Source organism: Polypterus senegalus, chromosome 1 (genome assembly GCF_016835505.1).
Source record: "Polypterus senegalus isolate Bchr_013 chromosome 1, ASM1683550v1, whole genome shotgun sequence".
Classification (NCBI taxonomy): domain Eukaryota; kingdom Metazoa; phylum Chordata; class Cladistia; order Polypteriformes; family Polypteridae; genus Polypterus; species Polypterus senegalus.
In genome coordinates, this window is record NC_053154.1 from 275,299,891 (window position 1) to 275,322,244 (window position 22,354).

At 37.6% G+C, this 22,354-nt stretch overlaps 1 protein-coding gene across 1 annotated transcript in view; it reads right to left on the minus strand.

Annotated features, from left to right (window-relative positions):
* Positions 1–2,103: 2,103 nt before the first annotated feature.
* LOC120542366 (metal transporter CNNM1) overlaps positions 2,104–22,354 on the minus strand; it is an 87,323-nt gene continuing 67,072 nt past the window's right edge. Inside the window, exons 7-10 of the mRNA XM_039774772.1 lie at positions 10,768–11,023; positions 7,281–7,394; positions 7,083–7,199; positions 2,104–3,540 (exon numbers count right to left, since the gene is read on the minus strand). Of these exons, the coding sequence (XP_039630706.1) occupies positions 3,461–3,540; positions 7,083–7,199; positions 7,281–7,394; positions 10,768–11,023 (567 nt within the window). The 3' untranslated portion in view covers positions 2,104–3,460. The remainder of the gene's footprint in view (positions 3,541–7,082; positions 7,200–7,280; positions 7,395–10,767; positions 11,024–22,354) is intronic.

Genomic DNA, 22,354 nt, shown 5'->3' on the forward strand with positions numbered 1-22,354 from the left:
CGTTTACAGCTGATAATTATTACCCTCTACCCCTGGATGTCAACTAAAGAAGACATCCAACCTCAACCCCTGCTGTCGACAAAAGTCAACATCAGCCCTAAAAGAGTTAATTACTACCACAAAGCTCCAAAATCTTTGGTTTAGATCTTGTCCTGATTAGCGTCTATATGTAGTTTCTACATTTTCCATGAGCTTGCATGGGATATATCACTTTTACACTGGTTTCATCCTACATCTTCAAGACTTGAAGGTAAGGTTGTGCATGAGTGTACCCTTTGACTGATTACTTTCCCGTCTAGTGTAGATTCTGCATTGCTCCCGATTGTGGTAGAATAGGTTACAGCTCCCTTGGACCCAGTGTTCGAATAAGTGAGATCAAAAAATGTATAAATGGATAGATGACTATTTGAAAGATGGGCTGTGACTCCAAATCTCTCTTTGAAATGGCTATGCAGTTCGGTAGATGGATTCACTGGAGATGAACAGAAGACTATGCACAAAACCTTTCCCATACACTTTTAGATGAGCCCAACAGTTTATGTTTTTTCTGCATTTGATCCATTTTTGGATTTGTAATGACTCATCTTCTCCATCACCAGAACAATATTTCCCAAACAAAAAGCTCAACAACACCCAGAAATCACTTTGAGCGAGAAAGCAATATTACATTCTTTTCCATTGTTAACAAAGGTGGCCAAGGTAATCTTTATTTTGCTTCTAGATGCCTTATAGTGCACTGTAGTAGGATTTTGTGCCTGCCATGCTTAAGATGTTGCTCTGATGTGAAGAATGTTTTGCTTATGATTTTGTTATTAGCAATTTTCCTTTGAGCGTTCTCTATATTTTGATTTTCACCTTAAAGTATCCATCTTACCCTATGCTTTTTCTTACCCTGATCACTTCAAAGTGTGCAGCTCTATTTTTGAAGCTGGTCACGGTGGGTGCTTTAAGATAGAAAATCATACACATTTATATTAGGTATTACCCAAAAATGGAAAAGTGGCTGCCAAGTGAACATCAAACTCTGCCTTCCACAAAAAAAGTTAAGCTGTCAAACAAGGCAATGTATGTAAGATGTTTATGGGATGCTATGTGTAACTAACATAAATGTCACTTTTCTTAATATCGTAATAAAACATGCAGAAGACACACAGGTTCAAATAGTAGCTAGTTAGCTGTTTCCTACATTGTTAAATTAGACTCTTTATTAATTGACTGACTTTTAGTTAAGAAAAAACGACATTACTGACATTTCTAAATTCCTAATAACCAAACCAAATTAAACTGGAGGACTGATACATTCCTCTGTAGAATTCTCTTGTCCTTTAATGTTCATTTCTGCCATATCCCACGACATGTAGGAAAGGTTGATTAGTGATACAGATTGGCCTGCTTTGCATGTGAGCGTATTTGAGCGTACCCTGTCATGGAGAAGTGCTCACTTTGAAGTTGGTTTCTGCCTTGCCCCCTATGAGAAGCTCTAGTCCCAGCGAATCTGTGTTGCAATACATGTGTTAAGAAAATGAATATTTGATTGGCATGGCCCTGCAAGACCAGAGCTTTTAACCGCATGGGTTATTATTTTAATTGGAACAGAAAACAGTAGCCAGTGCACCCCACAAAGAAAGGAGATGGAGACCCTGACCATAAAGATAATCATGCAGGCTATAGCTATATTCTTCTAGTGAAACATCTAAAGTGTTAATTGTAATATCTAGAGGAAATAGACAGCTCACTTCCAAAGTGAAGTTCTTTCCAGAGTTGAGGTGGTTTTTCCAACAGATAAACTCCGGTTCAAATCAAACCAATCCTGTTAAAAAAGTATTTCACATTTTTTGAATGCATTTACAAAATACCGTCAGTGACTGATACATTAACATCTTACAAAACGCTAAAGGAAATCTGCAATGTTACCCAATCTGGAATCAAGAGTGTCTGCTATTTCTATTAACATTTCCATTGCAAAAATTTTGGAAAGTAAATTGTTAATAACCGTAGTACTTATAGTATTTCCTTAAAAGCAGACTTCATTTTAGTTTGCCCCCTAAACATCAGCTTTCTCATACAAGCTTAATTCAGGCAGAGGGTTACAGACTATCTTGGCAGAAAACAGCCCTGGACAGGGCACCAGATTTTTGCCAGTTTAGAGTGACCAGTTAACCTAACGCACATGTCTTAGGACAGTTGGGAAGAAAACACACACAGACACAGAAAGAACATCCAGGTGTGGGATTTGAATGTTGGATATGGGAGGTGACAGTACTGTCCACTATGCCACTGTGCTGCCCTACTGCCAAAATAATGAGAATAAAATACACAACTTGTGCCCTGTAAGTGGTGTAGATGTCAAAGCAAAACTCAGCCAGTACAGGTACAATGTGCCTTAAGAGAAAAACATGGCACACATTTTTAGCAATAATAGCATTTGTCTCCTTAGTGTAAAGTGCTGAAAAATAGAGAATAAAATACTCATTACGATTAAAATAAATTAATACTGCTCAGGTTAAAACTGGTAAATCCAAAAAGAAGTTAACGTTCGAAACAGTGTACATTAAATAATAACACATAACATAAAATGTGTGCGTTGCCTAAAATGGATTCCAGTATATCCCTGTACCTAACTTAACCAAAAATAAAAAATACATATTTACTGGTGAGATTTTACAAGAAAATACATTTAGACTTCGTTAAAGTGCTGTTAAATTCACATTGAATTACTATTCCGCCATACTTAAGAGGCATTCTGTCCCATTTAGAATATAGTTGGTATGAGTGAAGTCAGAATTGTCAAAGGAAGCTGTAGAATTTCAATAAAGTACATGGTCTCATTGCACTTTTTTTTCCATGTTGTACTATTTTTGCAATTTCCTGCTCCACTCTGATAACAAGGTGATGTTGAAAGTTCTATAAGAAAACTATATGTTTTCAACCAAGCATTCCACCAAAGTGATTCAAGCAACAAAAGTAAATTTATCATCACTCTATTGTAGAGAAGATCCAAAATATTAAAATAGCCTCTAATGTGTTTAATCCTGTTCTTTCTGATATTACCCCATTGTAAATCTTAATTATATTTAAAAATTATAACTGTTCCTACTGTTGATTCTGCTAACCACATATCAAATTAGATGCACTGTTGTTCATAAAGGTATACAGGAAGAACATGTGATGAGAGTAAGTGATAATCAGTAGACTCTCACAGGGCTGCTCCCTGTGTGTACAGCTAAGCAGACTAGCACATGCTGATTTTAACTATGAACCTAGTACAATTCTGTTTAATATGATTATGAGGAGAGTCTACTGACAAGCTTTCAACCACAACAAAAATCTCGCCCTTCTTAACTCATTTACTTGATTGGTCTGGGGCAGGTTTGGACTTTTGGGATAGGTAAGTTTCATTCTTTTGCTGAAGTACCCAGCCCACCTTTCCTGTTTCACAATTCCATCTGTTTTGGCAAACTTAAGTTTTTACTTGGGAAACTGCAGGATTGTCTTCTGGTGTTCTTTCTCCATCACGAGACTTTTTCCTTTTTTTATTGCCTGAAAAAAATACATATATATATCATTATATAATAGCAGCATTAATGTGCCTTCTATTAAAGGGTGAGTTCGGTATTTTTCAAGTTGAAGTAATTTTTTTAAATCATGGTATATATTAATTTGCCACATAAAATTGTGTTGTAAAGTGAAGGTTTTTTTTTAATAAGTTTACAATGGGGCTTCAGGTAACCAGGGTCCAAGCCTTAAAGGTCTGAACTTACCAAATATGCCTATTGTAAAGCAAGAATGTTATTGGATATTAATCCACATCTGTACAAATATTGTAAAACAGCAGATCCCTTTAGAAAGGAATAAAAAAGCAAACAAACTATTTGTGAGATTCTATGATTTTAAAAGAAAATCAGCTCTGCACTTGATCTTGCCAATTGTCTCTCCTTTCACGGCAAGAAATGCAAGATGGCAAATGGGTGTCTGCACAAAATAATTATTTCTAGTTTCTTTTCATTATCACAAGAGTGCCTCATAAATGTGAAAGGCATGTTTTTTTAAACTGAAACTTTTGCTGCTTCACAGTGGGCGTATTTGGTATGTTTTCAGGCTTTTTCATTTACCTTTCGGGCCTTATACCTTTTAGCTCCTTTGTAAACTGCAAGACCCGACAAGGTACTTTTAAAATTTAAGAAAGCTGTTCTTCACTTTAGAACACAATTTTATGTGTCAAATTAATATATACCATGATTGTAAAGAAATAACTTTGACTTGAAAAATACAAAATTTATCCTGTAAATAAAATCAATTAATGTATTTCAATAAATCCTAATTTATCATGGTGCCAGAGAGTATTGGCATGTTGCAGATCGGTCAGACATGCATATAACAAATTCACTGCAAATGTGAAAATGCAGTTACTACTGCTGTGACAAATATCTACAGTATCTGTCTATAACCTATCCTTACATGTACTGTAGAATCTATATTATCCAAATCTACTGTACATAGTGTATACTGTATACAACTCTGTGTCTTTATATGTATGCATTATGTTATTAGTAATGTGGGACATTGTAATAGCATTTAAACTGTGAATTTGTTATTTACGCTTTGAGCCAGCACTAAATGAAAAATGCTATACAAAAATAAACTAAATTAAGTTATTACCCTTAGAAGATTGACAGCTATCTGAGTTTCCACCTAAAATATCATTACACATTGGTATTAGAAGTCCAAAATATTATTAGAACATTCTGAATATTTTAAACATTCTGCTTTATTACAGAATGGTATTGGAGTGAAGTTTACACATTCCCACCTTATACGTGTGGTAATCTGATTTTTTGTCTTCACCCCAAAGAAACATGGATTAGATTGACTAGCAATACTAAAACACATATGTGCATGAATGGGCCCTGCATGAATTGACGTCTCATATTTAGCACCCGATGTTGACAGTTTAATCTTTCATGATCCTGATTTAGGTTTAAAAATGTTGTGTAACTTTAATATTAGTAGTTGCCCAATTTTCAGTTTTTAATTTTTTTTTTCAGTTTTAAAATGTGCATAGAAAAATCAACTGTTGCATTTTACTTTTAATTATATCGTTATTTAGATTTATGTGTAATTTTTAAAAGTACACCATGATGGATTAGAGGTTAACACCTCTAGACTCCAACATCTTAAATTCAAGTCCTAGCCTAGTCAATCTAAGTGTGCCATTTGCAAGTTCCCCCCATATACACAATAAAATGAGATGTGTGTTAGGTTAACTGGTGACTTCTGAGTGTTTGTGTGTCTAATAGAATGCTACATGATAGGCCCCAGTCTCCACAGGCTCCAACTGAATTAAACAGATGAAGTGATGAATGAATTATCAGTTATCATCAATCCATCGATTTCTGAACTTCCTTTTCCATTACTAGGTAATGGGATGTTAGAATCTATTTCAGAAGGATCTGGCATGAGGAAGGAACAAATAATTTTAAATATCAATCTAATGTGAAACACACATCCCTACACACATATTCTAGAACGGGGTCTACAGTGTCAGTCCTGGAGGGCCATAATGGCTACACATTTTTGTTCCAACACGATTGCTTAATTAGAAACTAATCCATGCCAGTAACAGATCTTATTTAATTTTGTGGTTTGTTAGTGTGTTCATTCTACAATGTCCAGTTCCAAGGATATCATTCAAATGATTTGTAGCCTGAAGCAGAGGACCAGTTCTCAGTCCTTCACTTTTTTTCTCTTCAGGTTTCTACCAGGTATTTTATTATGCCAGACAGGTCACAATGAATACACACAGGTATAAATGGAGGCAAATTAGATGGCCATTTGCATCTTGTTGCTAATAAGGAACAATTTAAACAGTCAGCTGCTGTTTAAGACTTAAATATGCAATTAAGGGTGGGGAATCGTAACAATTGAGGCAACTAAAAATGTTGCTTGAGCATTAAGTGCTTCAACAGCTATAACTGACTTCTTATTAAGAAATCGTGTTAGAGCAAAAGTCTGTAGCCCCTACTGCCCTTCAGGACTGACTTTGTAGATCCTTGTTTTAGAATAATACAGAGTCTGAGATTAATCAAACATGTATGTTTTATGGGCATTTATAAAAAGTATAATAATAATCATTGTCATATTTATTGGTAATCAAACCTATTTAATTTAGGCAAAGATCAAATAGCTAAAGCTTCTACCAGCAGCATTGGCCAGAAGGGGGATTCAGCCTTGGAGAGGTGGCACTGCATTCCATTACAGGACACACCCACTCCTGAGGAAGAGTATGGAGTCACCATTTAAACTAAAATATACACGTTTGACATGTAGGAGGATAAACCACGTGGGCAAAGGGAGAATTTAACCTCCACCTACTGTAGGCTGTGACCATGCCATGATTGGACTCCATGACTCTGGAGATGGGAAGAAGCAACTCTCAATTCATAATAGTAATAGGAATAAAAAGGAAATGAAGCAGATGGGTTTAGGAAAAATAAACAATCCATCCTAAATAGACATTATTTGTTCCACCCTCTATATCTCTTTATCCACTCATTTAGCTTGCTCTTCCCTTTGTATTTTTGCCAGGTTTCAAAGCCCATCCTACTAACATTTTGTGCAAAGCAGGAATCAACCAAAGACTTGCTAGTCAATTGCAGGACAAAGTTTCCAACACACCATACCAGTTTGGAGTTGTTGGATAGCCTAACACAGAAGTTTTATTTATGCGATGACACATTGGAGCCTTCAAAAAACACATTCACTTCACACAGGGAGTGAGTAGGTCATTAGTTGAAACCAGGTCCCTTTATCTATGAGGCAGCAGTACTTACCACTACATTACCACCCCTCTAATAATAGCATACTGTACCATGTACAATATTTTTAATGTTTCTGCTTTTTGAGAGTCAACTATAGTTTTACCTATGAAGGAAGATTTTAAGGTCTTGAACTGAAGAATGCCAACTGACCATACGGTATACCCAGCCTGACTTTGATTTAATACCTTAAGGCATACATTTCATGCTCATGTTCATGAGAGAGCACTTGTACTGTAGCAAACATAAGTAAAACAGATTTCTTACTCAGTTTACGAAGCAACTTTTTCCCTAATGTCTCTTCTGACCCACTGAGAGATAGACTGCTGATGAATGGAGAACTGGACACATTTTCCTCAACTGGAACTCCTAAGGTGTCCTCATCTGTGAATTTATTCAAAAGAATATATGTGAAGGATGCCAAAATGACCAAATGTAGAGCTAAACCCCAAGACAGACACTCACTTTGCTTTCCATCTCTTTTAGAACTTTCAGTTAAGTCTTCACGAATGTAAGGAATTTCGTCCATCCAAAGAAATACGGAATCGCTGGGGCTTTTCTGGCCATCTGACTTGCTCCCTGAAGTAATGAAAAAAAATGCAGTCACCATTTTTACAGACAGATACTTTTTGATCTTACCTTCTTCATAGAAATACCTTACAAAATTATTATATGTTAGTCAAAATAGAAGAGACATTTTTGTGCAAGTGAATTAGTCAATTGTTCTGTATATCTTTATTTTACATGTTGCTGCAATAGACTTTGCCACATCTACTGTAGGTTCAGCTCCTGCCAGCCTGAATTGGATTAAACATGTTCATTAAATAGGGTGGCATGATAGCACTGCGTCTAGTGCTGATGCTTTACAGATCCGGCACTGTAAGCACATGTTCGATGTCCACATGGAGTCTGCATATTCTTTCCTATGTCTATTTGTGGTTTCTTCCAGATACTTTGGTTTTCCTCTAACATCTACAAAGATTATCAGAAGACAGCCTAATGCTAGACAGTGTGGCATAGTGGTTAGGGCTTGGGACTTAAAACCTTGAGGTGGTGGGTTCTTATTCTATTACTGACACTGTATGACAACTGAACAGGGTCTGTTAAAGCCCATTGAGACATTCTTTGTGTGATTTTGGACTATAAAAAATACATTGTAGTTGTTGTGTGACAGTGAGCCTGTGTTCCAAATGGAAAAAACAAAATAAATGTAAGAAATTGTATCTCAAATGTTGTAAGTCAGCATCAGACAAAAATAAATACAAATAATGATGGCCTGGAGCATTGTCCAAGCCTGTTTCCCGTCTTGGGTGTGTGCCTAGTATCGTTAGGATAGACTCTAGCTCCGCCATGACCCTGCTTGGGTTAAGAGGGTTTGAGAATGAATGAATGAATGAATATTCATTAAATAAGTGAATGCATAGGCAGAGTGACCAACACTGCTTTCTGGAGCAATTAACATTTCCTTAAAAAGGGTAAAATGAAAGAAGTGTGTATACTGTATGTTACAAATGCATACAGTAAATATACTCATCAGAAAATCAAAGGAAAACATAAGTGAGAAAGGGAAGTAATAGAATGTCATTTTAAGAATGCAAGACTTTAAGCTAGTGTATGAATGAGTGAAATGACCATAAGGCATGTAACAAATGAGAAGAGAATGTCCAGTCCATTAAGCTTATTCAGTTAGCTAAAAGCTAAGCTGTCCTAATATTTCATTCAGACATTTATATATTTAAAAATCCATCAAGATATTAGTTTCAATTTATTCTAGATTCCCATGACCCCTAAATGAAGAAGTCCTCCCTGGCTTTTGTCTTGACAATAATTTCCACCCGTGCCCTCATGTATCCGATTCACTATTTAAATTAAACGATTCTGTGGGAAGAGCTTCACAGACATCAGAGTTAGAACAGATGACAGAGGCACCATTAAGTCCAATAAGCGTTTTACTGAGAAACGTGCACTGACGCTAAGGAACACTGAGAAGCTAGCACAGATACTGAGGTTAAACAGCAAAGTGTGGGGTATGGTTAGAATCAAGACTTTATTCTGGGGTTAGAGGGCTTCAAGGTTAGTCTGGAGGAGACAGGAGGTCAATTAGTCAGGGCGGCTGTGGTTTCACATTTTCATTCTGTTCTGTATGTGTCAAGACATTGATTACTTTCAATTATGCATTCATTTTCTAATCCCAATCCTGATTGAGCCTGTCATGGGGGAAATAACTGCTAGGCAATAACAGAACGTCAAGTCCCTCGCAGGACACATTCAATTGATCACACAAGGTCATTTTTGACTCACTAGGGAACATCCATCTTTGTGTGAGAGAAAACTGAAGCAAAAGCAGAAAACCACCACAAGAAGAACATGCAGATTTCATGAAGACAATACCTGGACCATTGAATGTAGGATTCCATAGATTTGAGGAGGCAGTGCAAACCACTGTGCCACAGTGCCAGCCTTATTATGAAATACTGATAATTATTCTACAAACTACAATACTTTATGTAGAAAATATGTTGGTGGTTTTAGACAGCAGAAATTACTCATGAAAATAAAACTGGCTGTTAATCTATGTTAGTGTCATGGTGTCATGGTGGCTGTGGTATTGCCTCTTGGGTAGGACCCAGATCCTCCCTTCTTCCTGTCTCTTTATCTCTCTCTCTCTCTCTCTCTCTCTGTGATTCTTTATATACTGGCTTCTCTTCCACTCACTGTGTCATTATTTTGAGACAAACCCAGCTTTGAACCCATTCCTGTGCTTTCTTCAGACAAAGGCCAGAATTACAACTGCGGTCAGGGAGAGGTACATAAAATCTTTTGGCCACCAAACCACAATGCCCCTAGTGGCTCCTGCAACCACTGTACTCATGAGCCTTCTGTAACCCTAAAGAGAAAGGCTGCTTAGGTGAATTCTGGGCTGCCTTTTTTTCAAAGGGCTACGTGGTCCCACTCTTTAATGCTCTAGCACCATATGCTACAATCTAACATTGACGTGAAACTAACCTCTGGGTACTTCTTCTGGACTTTACTTTTAAAAAGGCTTCTGAACTGGAAGCATTTTCCAGGGGGTGTTTTGACCTACTGCTGAACCTCCATGATCTTTTGGTCTCCTTATCTACTTCCCTTCTGCATAGTCCAGTCCACTTATAGGACATACCACCTTTATATTGTCCTTTCTTTCTTAGCGGTATGACAGTGTATATTGTTACTTTGGACTCATGGGCATCCGTGTCTTATAGGGTTTTGGTGTACCCTAGCATTGTTCTTAGCTAAGATGACAATCCTGACAATCCTTTACCCAACCAGGTAACCTAACACCCAAGGTACTTGGAACAAATAATGTCCATCCATCCATTATCCAACCCGCTATATTGTAACTACAGGGTCACGGGGGTCTGCTGGAGCCAATTTCAGCCAAAACTGGGCGCAAGGCAGGAAGCAAACCCTAAGCAGGGTGCCAGCCCACTGCAGGGCACACACACACATGTACCCACACACCAAGCACACACTAGGGACAATTTAGAATCGCCAATGCACCTAACCTGCATGTCTTTGGACTGTGGGAGGAAACCAGAGTACCCGGAAGAAACCCACGCAGACAAGGGAAGAACATGCAAACTCCACGCAGGGAGGACACGGGAAGTGAACCCAGGTCTCCTAACTGCAAGGCGAAAGGTAATGTACTTATTATAAATTACTAGTATCTCTATTACAAAGTTATAAAAGGAGAAATAATTATTAGTAAAAATGTTATAAATGTTCTAATGTGCATCTCCACACCTGACAGGCACTTTTTTGTCTTTATTTATTTTTCTGTCACCTCTCTACCTCTATACACTTCTGTTCACTTGCTGCTATTAATCAAATAAACTTCTATTAAATGATATCCATATGTAACATATGGATAAACAGGAACAATTAAAAAATAAATAAACAAAACTGGACTCACGAACTATGCGGTTCTTCTCATTGAGTGCAGTGGTGATCTGTTGGACACTCTGCTCTTGCATCTTATTCTGCGTGGAGTGTGTTGCTCTCTGAATATCTGGCAACGTCAAGGGGCTTTTATTCACCAAAGGCTCCACATCAGGGATGTCAGGAGTCCCATTGCCACTCTCATTTACCTGGGTATCCGCATCTGGAGTCTGAGGAGAGCTGTCCATGCGTGTTGCAGTGAGAGCATTTTGGTAGTGCTGCCTTGTTATCTGGACAAAAAGAACACAAATTCAGAATAAGATGGTTTGTATTTTGATGCCCCAGTAAATACATCTATCTAACAAAAAGTAAATAAAAGGTTCATTCAGTCAAAGAAAACTTATAAAATACTAGCTGTGTAAGCCAGTGCTGAAAAAACCCTGGCTATTAGAAACTATGGATTCTGGCAGTTCAGTCAATCAATCAATTGCATTGTTTGTGCATTAGCGGCTAAGCGAAGTTCTCTTTTTCCGCAGTTTCATTTTGCTGACCTGCTCGCTTCCATTGTCTATCAGCGGCCAAGCGAGTTTCTCTCTCTCCTCAGGGGTCTCGTTTTGCCGATGTGCTCGCCTCACTTATGTATTAACGGCTAAGCGAGTTTCTTTTCTCGGCGGTTTCACTTTGATGATAGAGTCACTTTCTTTGAGCTTCACACTGTAGCCTCGTACTTCAGGGCCGGACAGACAGACACACACACTTCCAAGCATAGACGTTTATATATAAGATGGTTCTCAAACTCATCACCTGCCTCAGGTGTAACATGGAAAGTGATTCAAGATGTCACTGAGCAGAATTTCATATGAGAAACCTATCTGAAAATAGCATGTCACACTACTAAACTTTGCGTGCTTGAGAAGCAGCTCCAGCCACTTTTAGATCTTCAGAAGACTAAAAGTTAAGCAAGGCCAAAAACAACAGCAGCAAGATATAGACTACAACAGATCAAACTTAAACACAAGTATTCAAAGAAGGAGTATGGAAATACAGAATTTCCATCATCAAAAAAAGTTTCTGATACAAAAAGTCTGGAAAAACAAAGTTAAAATGAAAGTGGAGCAATAAAAGGATGTGCTAGTTATTGGAGTACAGTCCGCTTGACATGCTACAAAAATTACAAGTCAACAAAGGTCTGTTGCTTTGCAGCTGTTGGTGAGGGCGAGTGAAGACCCTCCATATATTGTACATTGCAGAGAAAAATCACAGAACCTGGAAATCCAAAATGATTTTGTTTTTTATAAATTCTTCCAGCAGTAGGAAATAACCTACACAATTGGAACTTAGTATTCACTTATAATGCATGGATGAAGGCATGGTGCAAAAATGACTTGACAGCTTCTACAAGTGAAAGGGACACATATTCTAGGCGCTAAGATATTCAGAGAACTGTACATACATTTAAAGTAAAAGGTGTCTGCAGAAAATGTGGTGAAGATATACAGGAATGACCACTCCAACTAAAAGAAAATTGAGCCAAACATTGCACTTTTCAAATTTTTACTTCTTAGTATTTGGAGTATTAAAAAGAAAATTCATGAATTAGAGGCAACAGTATTGGCATGGGACTATGATACTATAGTAATTGTAGAGTTATGGCTAAATGAGAGTGATAGAAATAATATCAATGGCTATAAATCCTTCAGAAAAGACAGATAAGAAAGTAAAGGAGGTGTGGCACTATATGTTAAAAACGATATACAAGTTCATAAAAACAAGACAGAAGAAGGGAATTCACCTGAACCAGTGTGGGCTAAGCTAGCAAGGAAGAAATCCAGAGATCTGCTAATTAAAGGACATTTTCTTTTTGTAAAAACTTGATTGCTTTGTATGGATTGCAATAAAATTAATAAAGAAGTGAATAAAAAAAAAAATAATAATTAAAGGACACGTCTTACTCTGATGCTATCAGAGAAGTAAACTAATTAAAAATTGAACAGAGAAGGCTGAGTGGTGGCCTAATCGAGGTCTTCAAAATACTCAAGAACATTGATAAACTTGATCCACTATAACTCTTTTAATTAAATTAAAATTATGTATTTGACAACACAAGTGGAAGTTAAGGGGAAAGTGTATTTAAGCCTGAAGCCAGGACCTTCTTCATGCAAAGAGTTGTGGAAATCTGAAAGCATTTACAGAGTTATGGAGTTGATGAAGAAACCTTGGCAAGCTTTGAAAATTATCTCGACAATATTTTTGAATAACATAGCTGAAAAAAAAAATGGATGGTTTCCTATTGTTTCTCAAACCTTTTTAGTGCGCTTAACAACTGAAACAGTGAGCATTAATAATTAATTAATTAGTTTATTAATTAATATACTACTGCTAATGAACACAGTGTGGATTACCTGGACTACTTGTAGACTACCTGTGTATTACCTGTGAACATACCTGGCTGATGGATCACTTCATGACAACAATTCTCTTCAATATCCTATGTCCTTGGATTATAATTGCTTGACTTATTATTTCTTTGCTGATCCATTCTGTTACACTCTTAATCCAGTACATGGCAGCTGAATGTTTTGGTTACACTTTCATTCCGTTGAGCCACCCCCGGAATTGCACTGTCACTTGGATATTATTCTCCATGTCTGTTGGAGATACGTCCATCGTGGGTCCTGTCAGATTTAATTACACCAACCCAGTATGGTCCTTTTGGTCTTCCAACCAGCGACACTCAAAGAAATCTGTTCAGGCTGCAGACTACAGTGTGCTAGCTAAGCAGGCCAGATCATTTAATGGTAGGCTTGATGTAAACAGTATCGGATTTTTTAACATCTGTTCACTTTCGAACAAGGGTCTATTAGTTTGTGATCTTTGGACAAGAGTACGATTTCATGTGTCTTGTTGAAACCTGGCAGCAGCCTGATGGCTTTTTACGGCTGAATCAGCTCTCCCCCAAAGGTTTGTTTGCATCAGTCAGCCTTATGCTTCCAGTAGAGGGGGTGGGCTTGCGATAATTTATAATTATAGGTGGAAAGTACCTTCAGTGCCTTTACCTATATACACCTTGTTTGAGTCCATTTTTCTACAAATCAGTGGGCCCACTTCTACTTTACTAGCCACTGTTTACCAACCACCTAAACCTAACTGGGTCTCTTTAGATGAACTTTCTAACTTCTCTCTGTGCTATGTCGTCTAATGTTATGTTGGTGAGTGACTTTAATTCGAATATGGATAATGTTAATAAATATTGTGATGGATTTTATATCTTGCCTTGACAGTTTTGGTTTAGAACAATATATGGATTTTTGTACACATTGTAAAAGTCATATTCTTGATCTCATTTGTTGCACTGCTGTAACTCCTCTTGAATGTACTACATCTGATCTGCCCTTATCTGACCATAAGCTAATGTTCCTTTATGTTAATTTAAAACTACACAAAACTAAGCAATATCACTTTTATTTTGCAACATTAAAAATATTCACGTGCCTTCTCTGTGCAGTGGAATTGATAATCTCCTATGTAAAGATAATTTACTTACAACTGATGAACTGGATTCCCATTATAATGATGGATTACATAGTCTACTTGATAATCTTGCTCCTCTAAAATCTTGGTCTGTTTCCTTTATTTGTTTTGCCCCTTGGATCATTCCTGATCTATGTCAGCATAAAGCTAAAGTCCCTAGATTGGAACCTCCATTTGTTAAAGCAGGGCCTGCCGAACATAAAAAAGTTTACCATGATCATTTACTTGTTTATAAGGGTGCTTGTTCCACTGCCAAATCTGCTTATTATGTGGAACAGTTTAGGGTTAAATGAAGGTGATTAATAAGATTCTGCAACCCCTTAATGCCCTTGCACTTCACCTCTACTCCACTGAACAATGTGATATTTTCATGAATTTCTTTAATTCTATTGTCCCATTAATAACTGACATTATATGAGGGACGTTCAAAAAGTTTCCACACTTTTTAACTCTATTAGGAATTTCAAAAACAAATTACATCACTTTTCTACATAGTCACCTTTGCTTGCCATGCAATTTTCCCAGCATCGTACAAACTTTTTAATGCCCAATTACAACTCCTCCCACCATCCAACGAAAATATAAAAGTGTGGAAACTTTTTGAACATCCCTCGTACATTCACCACTTTCTTCTCGTTGTGTTCCCTCAGCTCTTAAGATGGCTGCTATAATTCCAATTTTAAGGAAACCTGGTTATGATCCCAATAATTTGAATAATTTTAGACTGATTTTAAGCCATACCATTTTTCTCAGAAATACTTGAGAAGACAGTTGCTGCACAGGTACAGTTTCACTATGGTTTCCATCATTTCCAGAGTACAGAGACAGCTTTGGTTAAAATCACTAATGGCCTGCTAATGGCTGCTGATGTTCGACTGTTGACCATTCTGGTGTCACTAGACCTGAGTGCGGCCTTTGATACAGTCTCTCATAACATTTTGTTAGAAAGATTGACCTCAGTTGGAATCAATGGTATATCCTAAACTTAGTTTGCTTCAGCCTCAGGGGATGCACAAACCAGTGTGTTTCTTCATGCCGGTCCCAAGCCTGGATAAATTGGGAGGGTTATGTCAGGAAGGGCACCTGGTGTAAAATTTTGCCAAATCAATATACGGACAACAATACAAATTACCATACTGTATTGGTTGAGCCCCGGGTTAACAACGACTGCCACCAGTACTGTTAGCAAACAGGGTGCTGGTGGAAATTGGGCTACTGTTGGCCAAAGAAGGAGAAGAAGAGGGGGGAGACGTGTCTGGAGGCAGGAGGAGAGGAGGAAGGTAAAGAGAGTGGAATTGAGGGTAGGAATTTTGAATGTTGGCACTATGACTGGTAAGGGGATATGCAGATATGATGGAGAGAAGGAAGGTTGATATATTGTGTGTGCAAGAGACTAAATGGAAGGGGAGTAAGGCCAGGTGGATTGGAGGTGGATTCAAATTGTTCTATCATGGTGTGGATGGGAGGAGAAATGGGGTAGGAGTTATTCTGAAGGAAAAGTATGTCTAGAGTGTTTTGAAATGAAAAGAGTGTCAGGCAGAGATAATGATGATGAAGGTGGAAATTGGAGGTGTGATGATGAATGTTGTTAGTGCATATGCACCGCAAGTTGGGTGTGCAGTGAGTGAGAAAGAAGATTTTTGGAGTGAGTTGGATGAAGTGTTGAACAGTGTACCCAAGGGACAGAATGTGGTGATTGGAACAGATTTCAATGGGCATGTTGGTGAAGGGAACAGTGAAGATGAGGAGGTGATGGGTAGGTATGGTGTCAAGGAGAGGAATGAAGAAGGTTAGAGGATACTGGATTTTGCCAAAAGGATGGGCATGGCTGTGGTGAATACGTATTTTGAGAAGAGGGAGGAACATAGGGTTACATACAAGCGTGGAGGAAGATGCACACAGGTAGATTATATCCTAGGAGAATAAAGACTGCAAAGTGGTGGCAGGGGAAAGTGTAGTTAAGCAGCATAGAATGGTGGTCTGTAGGATGACGTTGGAGATCAAGAAGAGGAAGAGAGTGAGGGCAGAGCCAAGGATCAAATGGTGGAAGTTGAAAAAGGAAGACTGCAAGGTTGAGTTTAGGGAGAAGGTGAGACAGGCACTGGGTGGCAGTGAAGAGTTACCAGACAGCTAGGAAACTACAGCAGATGTAGTAAGAGTGACAGCAAGAAGGGTTCTTGGCGTGGCATCTGGAAAGAGGAAGGAGGAAAAGGACACCTGGTGGTGGAATGAGGAAATACAGGAGAGTATACAGAGGAATGTATGTAGAGCAGTATGGTTTCATGCCAAGAAAGAGCACCACAGCTGCAATGTTTGCTCTGAGGATGTTGATGGAGAAGTATAGAGAAGGCTAGAAGGAGTTGCATTGCATCTTTGTGGACCTGGAGAAAGCATATGACAGGGTGCCTCGAGAGGAGTTGTGGTATTGTATGAGGAAGTCGGGAGTGTCAGAGAAGTACATAAGAGTTGTACAGGATATGTACGAGGGAAGTGTGACAGTGGTGAGGTCTGCGGTAGGAGTGACGGATGCATTCAAGTTGGAGGTGGGATTACATCCAGGATCGGCTCTGAGCCTTTTCTTATTTGCAATGGTGATGGACAGGTTGACAGACGAGATTAGACAGGAGTTCCCGTGGACTATGATGTTTGCTGATGACATTGTGATCTGTAGCGATAGTAGGGAGCAAGTTGAGGAGACCCTGGAGAGGCGGAGATATGCTCTAGAGAGGAGAGGAATGGAGGTCAGTAGGAACAAGACAGAATACATGTGTGTAAATGAGAGGGAGGTCAGTGGAATGGCGAGGATGCAGGGAGTAGAGTTGGCGAAGGTGGATGAGTTTAAATACTTGGGATCAACAGTACAGAGTAATGGGGATTGCGGAAGAGAGGTGAAAAAGAGAGTGCAGGCAGGGTGGAATGGGTGGAGAAGAGTGTAAGGAGTAATTTTTGACAGATGGGTATCAGCAAGAGTGAAAGGGAAGGTCTACAGGATGGTAGTGAGACCAGCTATGTTATATGGGTTGGAGACGGTGGCACTGACCAGAAAGCAGGAGACAGAGCTGGAGGTGACAGAGTTAAAGATGCCAAGATTTGCACTGGGTATGACAAGGATGGACCGGATTAGAAATGAGTACATTAGAGGGTCAACTCAAGTTGGACGGTTGGGAGACAAAGTCAGAGAGGCGAGATTGCGTTGGTTTGGACATGTGCAGAGGAGGGATGCTGGGTATATTGAGAGAAGGATGCTAAGGATAGAGCTGCCAGGGAAGAGGAAAAGAGGAAGGCCTAAGCGAAGGTTTATGGATGTGGTGAGAGAGGACATGCAGGTGATGGGTGAAACAGAACAAGATGCATAGGACAGAAAGATATGGAAGAAGATGATCTGCTGTGGCAACCCCTAACGGGAGCAGCCAAAAGAAGAAGAAGAGTTCACTTCATATCTCTGTGGTCTTATACAGTTTATTCAGGTTGGGAATTTTAGATCGCAGCCCACCCCTGTCACCAGTGGCATTCCTCAGGGCTCTATTTTGGGCCATCTTCTATTTATTATCTACCTACTATCACTTGACAATATTTTTAGGAGATTTGGTATTCAGTTTCACTGCTATGCTGATGACACTCAACTGTAATTGTCTACCAAGCCTAATTCTGCCCTTTCTCCTTTGTTACTCTATGATTGTATTGCTGAAATAAAAGACTGGTTCTTCTCTAATTTTCTTAAACTTTATAATGATAAAACTGAAGTTCTCCTCATTGCTAATATAATCTACTATTGTCAAACTTCACAGTTTTTCTTTGACAATTGACTGAGTGGGTGCTATCATTGACAGCACTCTAACTTTTAAAGTACACATTAATAACATTACCCGGTCTGCATATTTTCACCTTAGCAATATAAACTTGTTTTCGTCCGTGTATTACACCTAATACAGTAGTATTGCTATCCTTTTACATGCTTTGGTAACATCTCACATTGATTATTGTAATTCCTTATTGGCTGGCCTTGCTCATAAGTTTTTGCATAGACTTCAGCTGGTTCAAAATTATGCTGCTTGTGTTATTACCAGAACCACCTCCATAGAACACATTACTCCGGCTCTTTGTAACCTCCACTGGTTTCCTGTGAAATATCATATTGATTTCAAGATTTTTCTGTTATCATTCAGAGCTCCTCATAATCGGGCATCTCAATATCACTCAGATCTGTTTCAGATCTATGTGCCTTGCAAATACTCTTAGATCTTCTTATTCCAATCTCCTTGTTATGCTGTCTGCTCATTCATCTGCCTTTGTTGATCTTCCAATTTGGAACTCCCTCCCTGAACATATCCACAGCATTGATTCATTTCCCAACTTCAAATCTAGACTTCAAACTTGTCTATTCCTCCGATTTTGTTTTTTGATCATGTTTTGTTGCCATTTTTTCATGTAATTTTATTGTAATTGGTTTTATTATACTTTTTTCTTTTACTTATTGTAAAGTGTCCTTGAATGCAATGAAAGATACATTTAAATTAAATGAATTAGTATTATTATTATTATTAGTTGTTCTGAAAAAAGAAACACATCTGCAAATATTGTTGTAAAATTAATAGCCAACCTACATTCTTTTCCTTCATTGCAGGGCATATTCTCCATGAAAAATTGAGGAGCAATCCAGAGGGACACTAGAGGAGAGTTGCATTAACATGACAAGTTTCATTAATTATATTTTATTATATAACTTTGGAATTCCCTAGAAGAACCTGCAAGCTAGGAATACTTCAGTTTCAAAAAGTAGCTCTGTTTTCAAAGTCTTACTTATAGCAAGTCTCATGATCTTTTAATTCCAAACTTCAAACATATTGCTAAAAGTGCACAAATTGGCACTTTCAAAAATATTTTGAGAAAGTAAAATGCAGTAAAATTCCCAGCCATGCTGTAAGCAACATTTGCTCACCCAATTTTAAGAGTTATGCATTAAAGGTGTATATTCCTATTGCTTCGGTAAAGTTTAGCCTGTTGTTTTGTAGTTTTGTCATCTTTAAATTCTCACTGTCGAAATTGAAGGGCAACAGTTGCTGAAAAATAAAAGAGGGTTGATTTTATTTGGGATTTCTCCTTACACCATGTGTCTTTCTTAATTTTGTGATGGTGGCATAAAAATCTGCTTCTTGCTGGTGTTGTGTTACAGCCAGGGTTTCTTCCCTGTCTTATGTTCATATTCCTGCTTTGTTTCTTCTTTGTTTAACTTATTTTTCACATTTATTGTAATTGTGTATTTTTTATTCATATTTTATGTTTATTATTCAGTATCTATATATTGTATTGTGTTCTTTTGTGTTCCTTGTGTTTTGCGGGTATAGCCTTAAGAGAAAGGCCCATTCTGATGTCACCCCAGAAGGACCGTCCTCAGCCTTTTTCTTCAGGAGTTGAGAGCAGGTCCTCCAGTGGGCTCATTGTCATCTGGGATCTGCTGTGTTCACTGTGAGCATTGACTATTCTGGATTTTTCAGTTATTGCTTTTGTTCTTGGATTTTGCTCTCGTTTTATGCATTTAGACTTGTTCATTTTGGATTTCATTTTAGACAAATCCTTTTGCCATATTTTGCCTTTTTGTTCTTCTGTTGTTTTTATGATTAAATTCTTACAGAGTTTCTTTGTGGACTCAAGCCAAAAGTTTTCTTTGCTCTTGAGACGCAATGTGATACAAATTAAAACTTTTAAAGTAATATTAACTTTAAAAGCCTGCTCCCCATTTCTGCAGGCTGGACAGACTTGAAGCCTGCCTGTGAAGTTGGCAGGTCAGGGGGCCTTTAGTGAAGCTTCTGTGGTTCGTCCAGGGAAGGTTCAGGCCTGTTTTTGGGTGTTTCTTGAAGCCTTTCACAATCTTGCCACTTTGTGTGCTGCTCCATTATACCAGCTGGTATATGTAGCCGTATTTATTTCATACACTTTACTAAGAAGCAATATATTTTATTTTACACATGTTAACTGCTGCTATATGTCTGTTAGTAAGTCAATTTGTCTTTCTGTCTTCATGAGACTACGTAATTACAGTACATACATTTCCCCAATGTGCTTTTCTTCATGCAGCTTTTTGATTCTATTTAACCTAAAAGTATTTTTAACAAATAGCCTATAATAATAAAATAATAAAGCTTTTGGTCTGGACACGTTTGTGTCACATGCATGTTAGCACTGAACCCCGGAAATACTGAACAAAAATAGTAACTAGTCCAGGTGATGAGAAAGTATCAAGGTCTGGGACACACAGGACTGGAAAACCAAAAAAGAGCAGAAAATCAAAACATCAATGCTCAGTACACAAGCAAAAAATTCAAGCCTAGAAAAGCATTGCCTAGATTGATTTTGAATAACTAAACACACTGCAAAAGACTGCTCAAAATCTAGAAACTTGGACATTGGTAGTGGCATTCTGCCATCACAGATACTGACATCAGATACCACACTTCTGATAGTCATTGGGTGGTAACTGGGAAACGTCATTAACAACAATATGCCCGTTGAAAAATACACTAAATGGTATTACTCATGATACGAAACAAAAAACAAAATGGCGGCATGATAACATTCATATAAAATACTGAAAAACAATAACAGAGTCAAAACAACATTATTCATCGATTCTGTGTGTTCAAAAGTCCATAAAATATTAAATACAGTAGGCACGTGCTTCCCAAAATTTTAGAAATTAGTAAAGAGATACTCATTTTTGAAGTTTCTCCAATACATTTAGAAAAAGATGTGATGTGCTCTAAAAATAAAAGGGCAGCATTGTGAGAGACACCATATTGAGCATGGGTTCTAAGATTTAGACAAGAGTAAAATGTTCGAATAAAAGGACTCTGGTTTCTGTTTTCCCTACAGTTGTTTTAATGGCCACCACTTTGGTCTATCGGTCCTAGAAATGTGTCCCTCTACTTAACATTTTTTAGTGTGTCAGATTATAATAAAAACACCTAAGCACTTCGTTTCTAAACTGAAACTCCCTGTTTATATTTTTATATTTGTTTTTCTGATATCCTTTGAAGTTCATGTACATTGTGGCTCTTCACATTTTATATGGCTAGTAGTTTCTATGATTAACATTGGGAAATATGTATTTTTTTTATCATCGAACTTCCCCACATAAATAGAAACTTTTAATACATGGCACACACTTTGGTATCAAGACATTCAGACACTTGAATATTGACAGCGTCTTTGCATTATTTGAATGACTGTTCATTATATAATCTTTCACTGTGGTATTTCTTTCACTATATGTGTGTTAAACATTTTACTTGAAGTATCATAATTAAATTTCCAACTCTTCCTCCATTATCTACTACAGAGAATTTATTATAAAGCCACACTACTGTTTAAGGCAATATGTCAAACCATCCTAGTGCTTTAGCAACAACATAACATATTTTCCCTGGTCATACCCTAATTGTGAGAGATATGACCTAGGATTACACTGTACTGGAATATTCGTATGCTTATCAAGTATCATTGGGGATACTTTTGACCCTCATCCTGTAACTGTTGCCTCTCTTTTATCAGGTAGTTTGTCATCACTTTTACTATTCTACTAGCTCATCGTTTCATTTTGCTGAATTCAAAGAATCCTAGATCATCAAATATATCATATTAGAAAGAAAAGAAAATGATTAGTACTATTTAAAATTGCCAAAATAAAATCAATGTGAAATTCTTCAGTGTAATACCCCCTTTAGCAACACTGTGCTTAAACAGCAGTTTTTATACTAATTATGGATTAACTTAACCCTACCCTAACCCTAACTTTCTTTCCATTTTATTAATCTTTAAATTACCTCTTACTATTGTACTTTCTTTTTTTTTACTTTTCTTTTCAGAGGGGATAGCAAACCCAACAGGGACTGGTGTACTGAGTCTAAATGTTTTTAAAAAATTAACTTATCTTCTGATATTTAATAAAGAAACATGTGTTATGCTTAATTTTATATTAGCTAGTTATTTTAATTTACTTGACAATGGTGTTTTCTTCATAAAACAAAGTCTTTAAGAGTAACATAAGGTGTATTCAATATAATGAAAAATGGCAATGAATGTAAACTGAAACA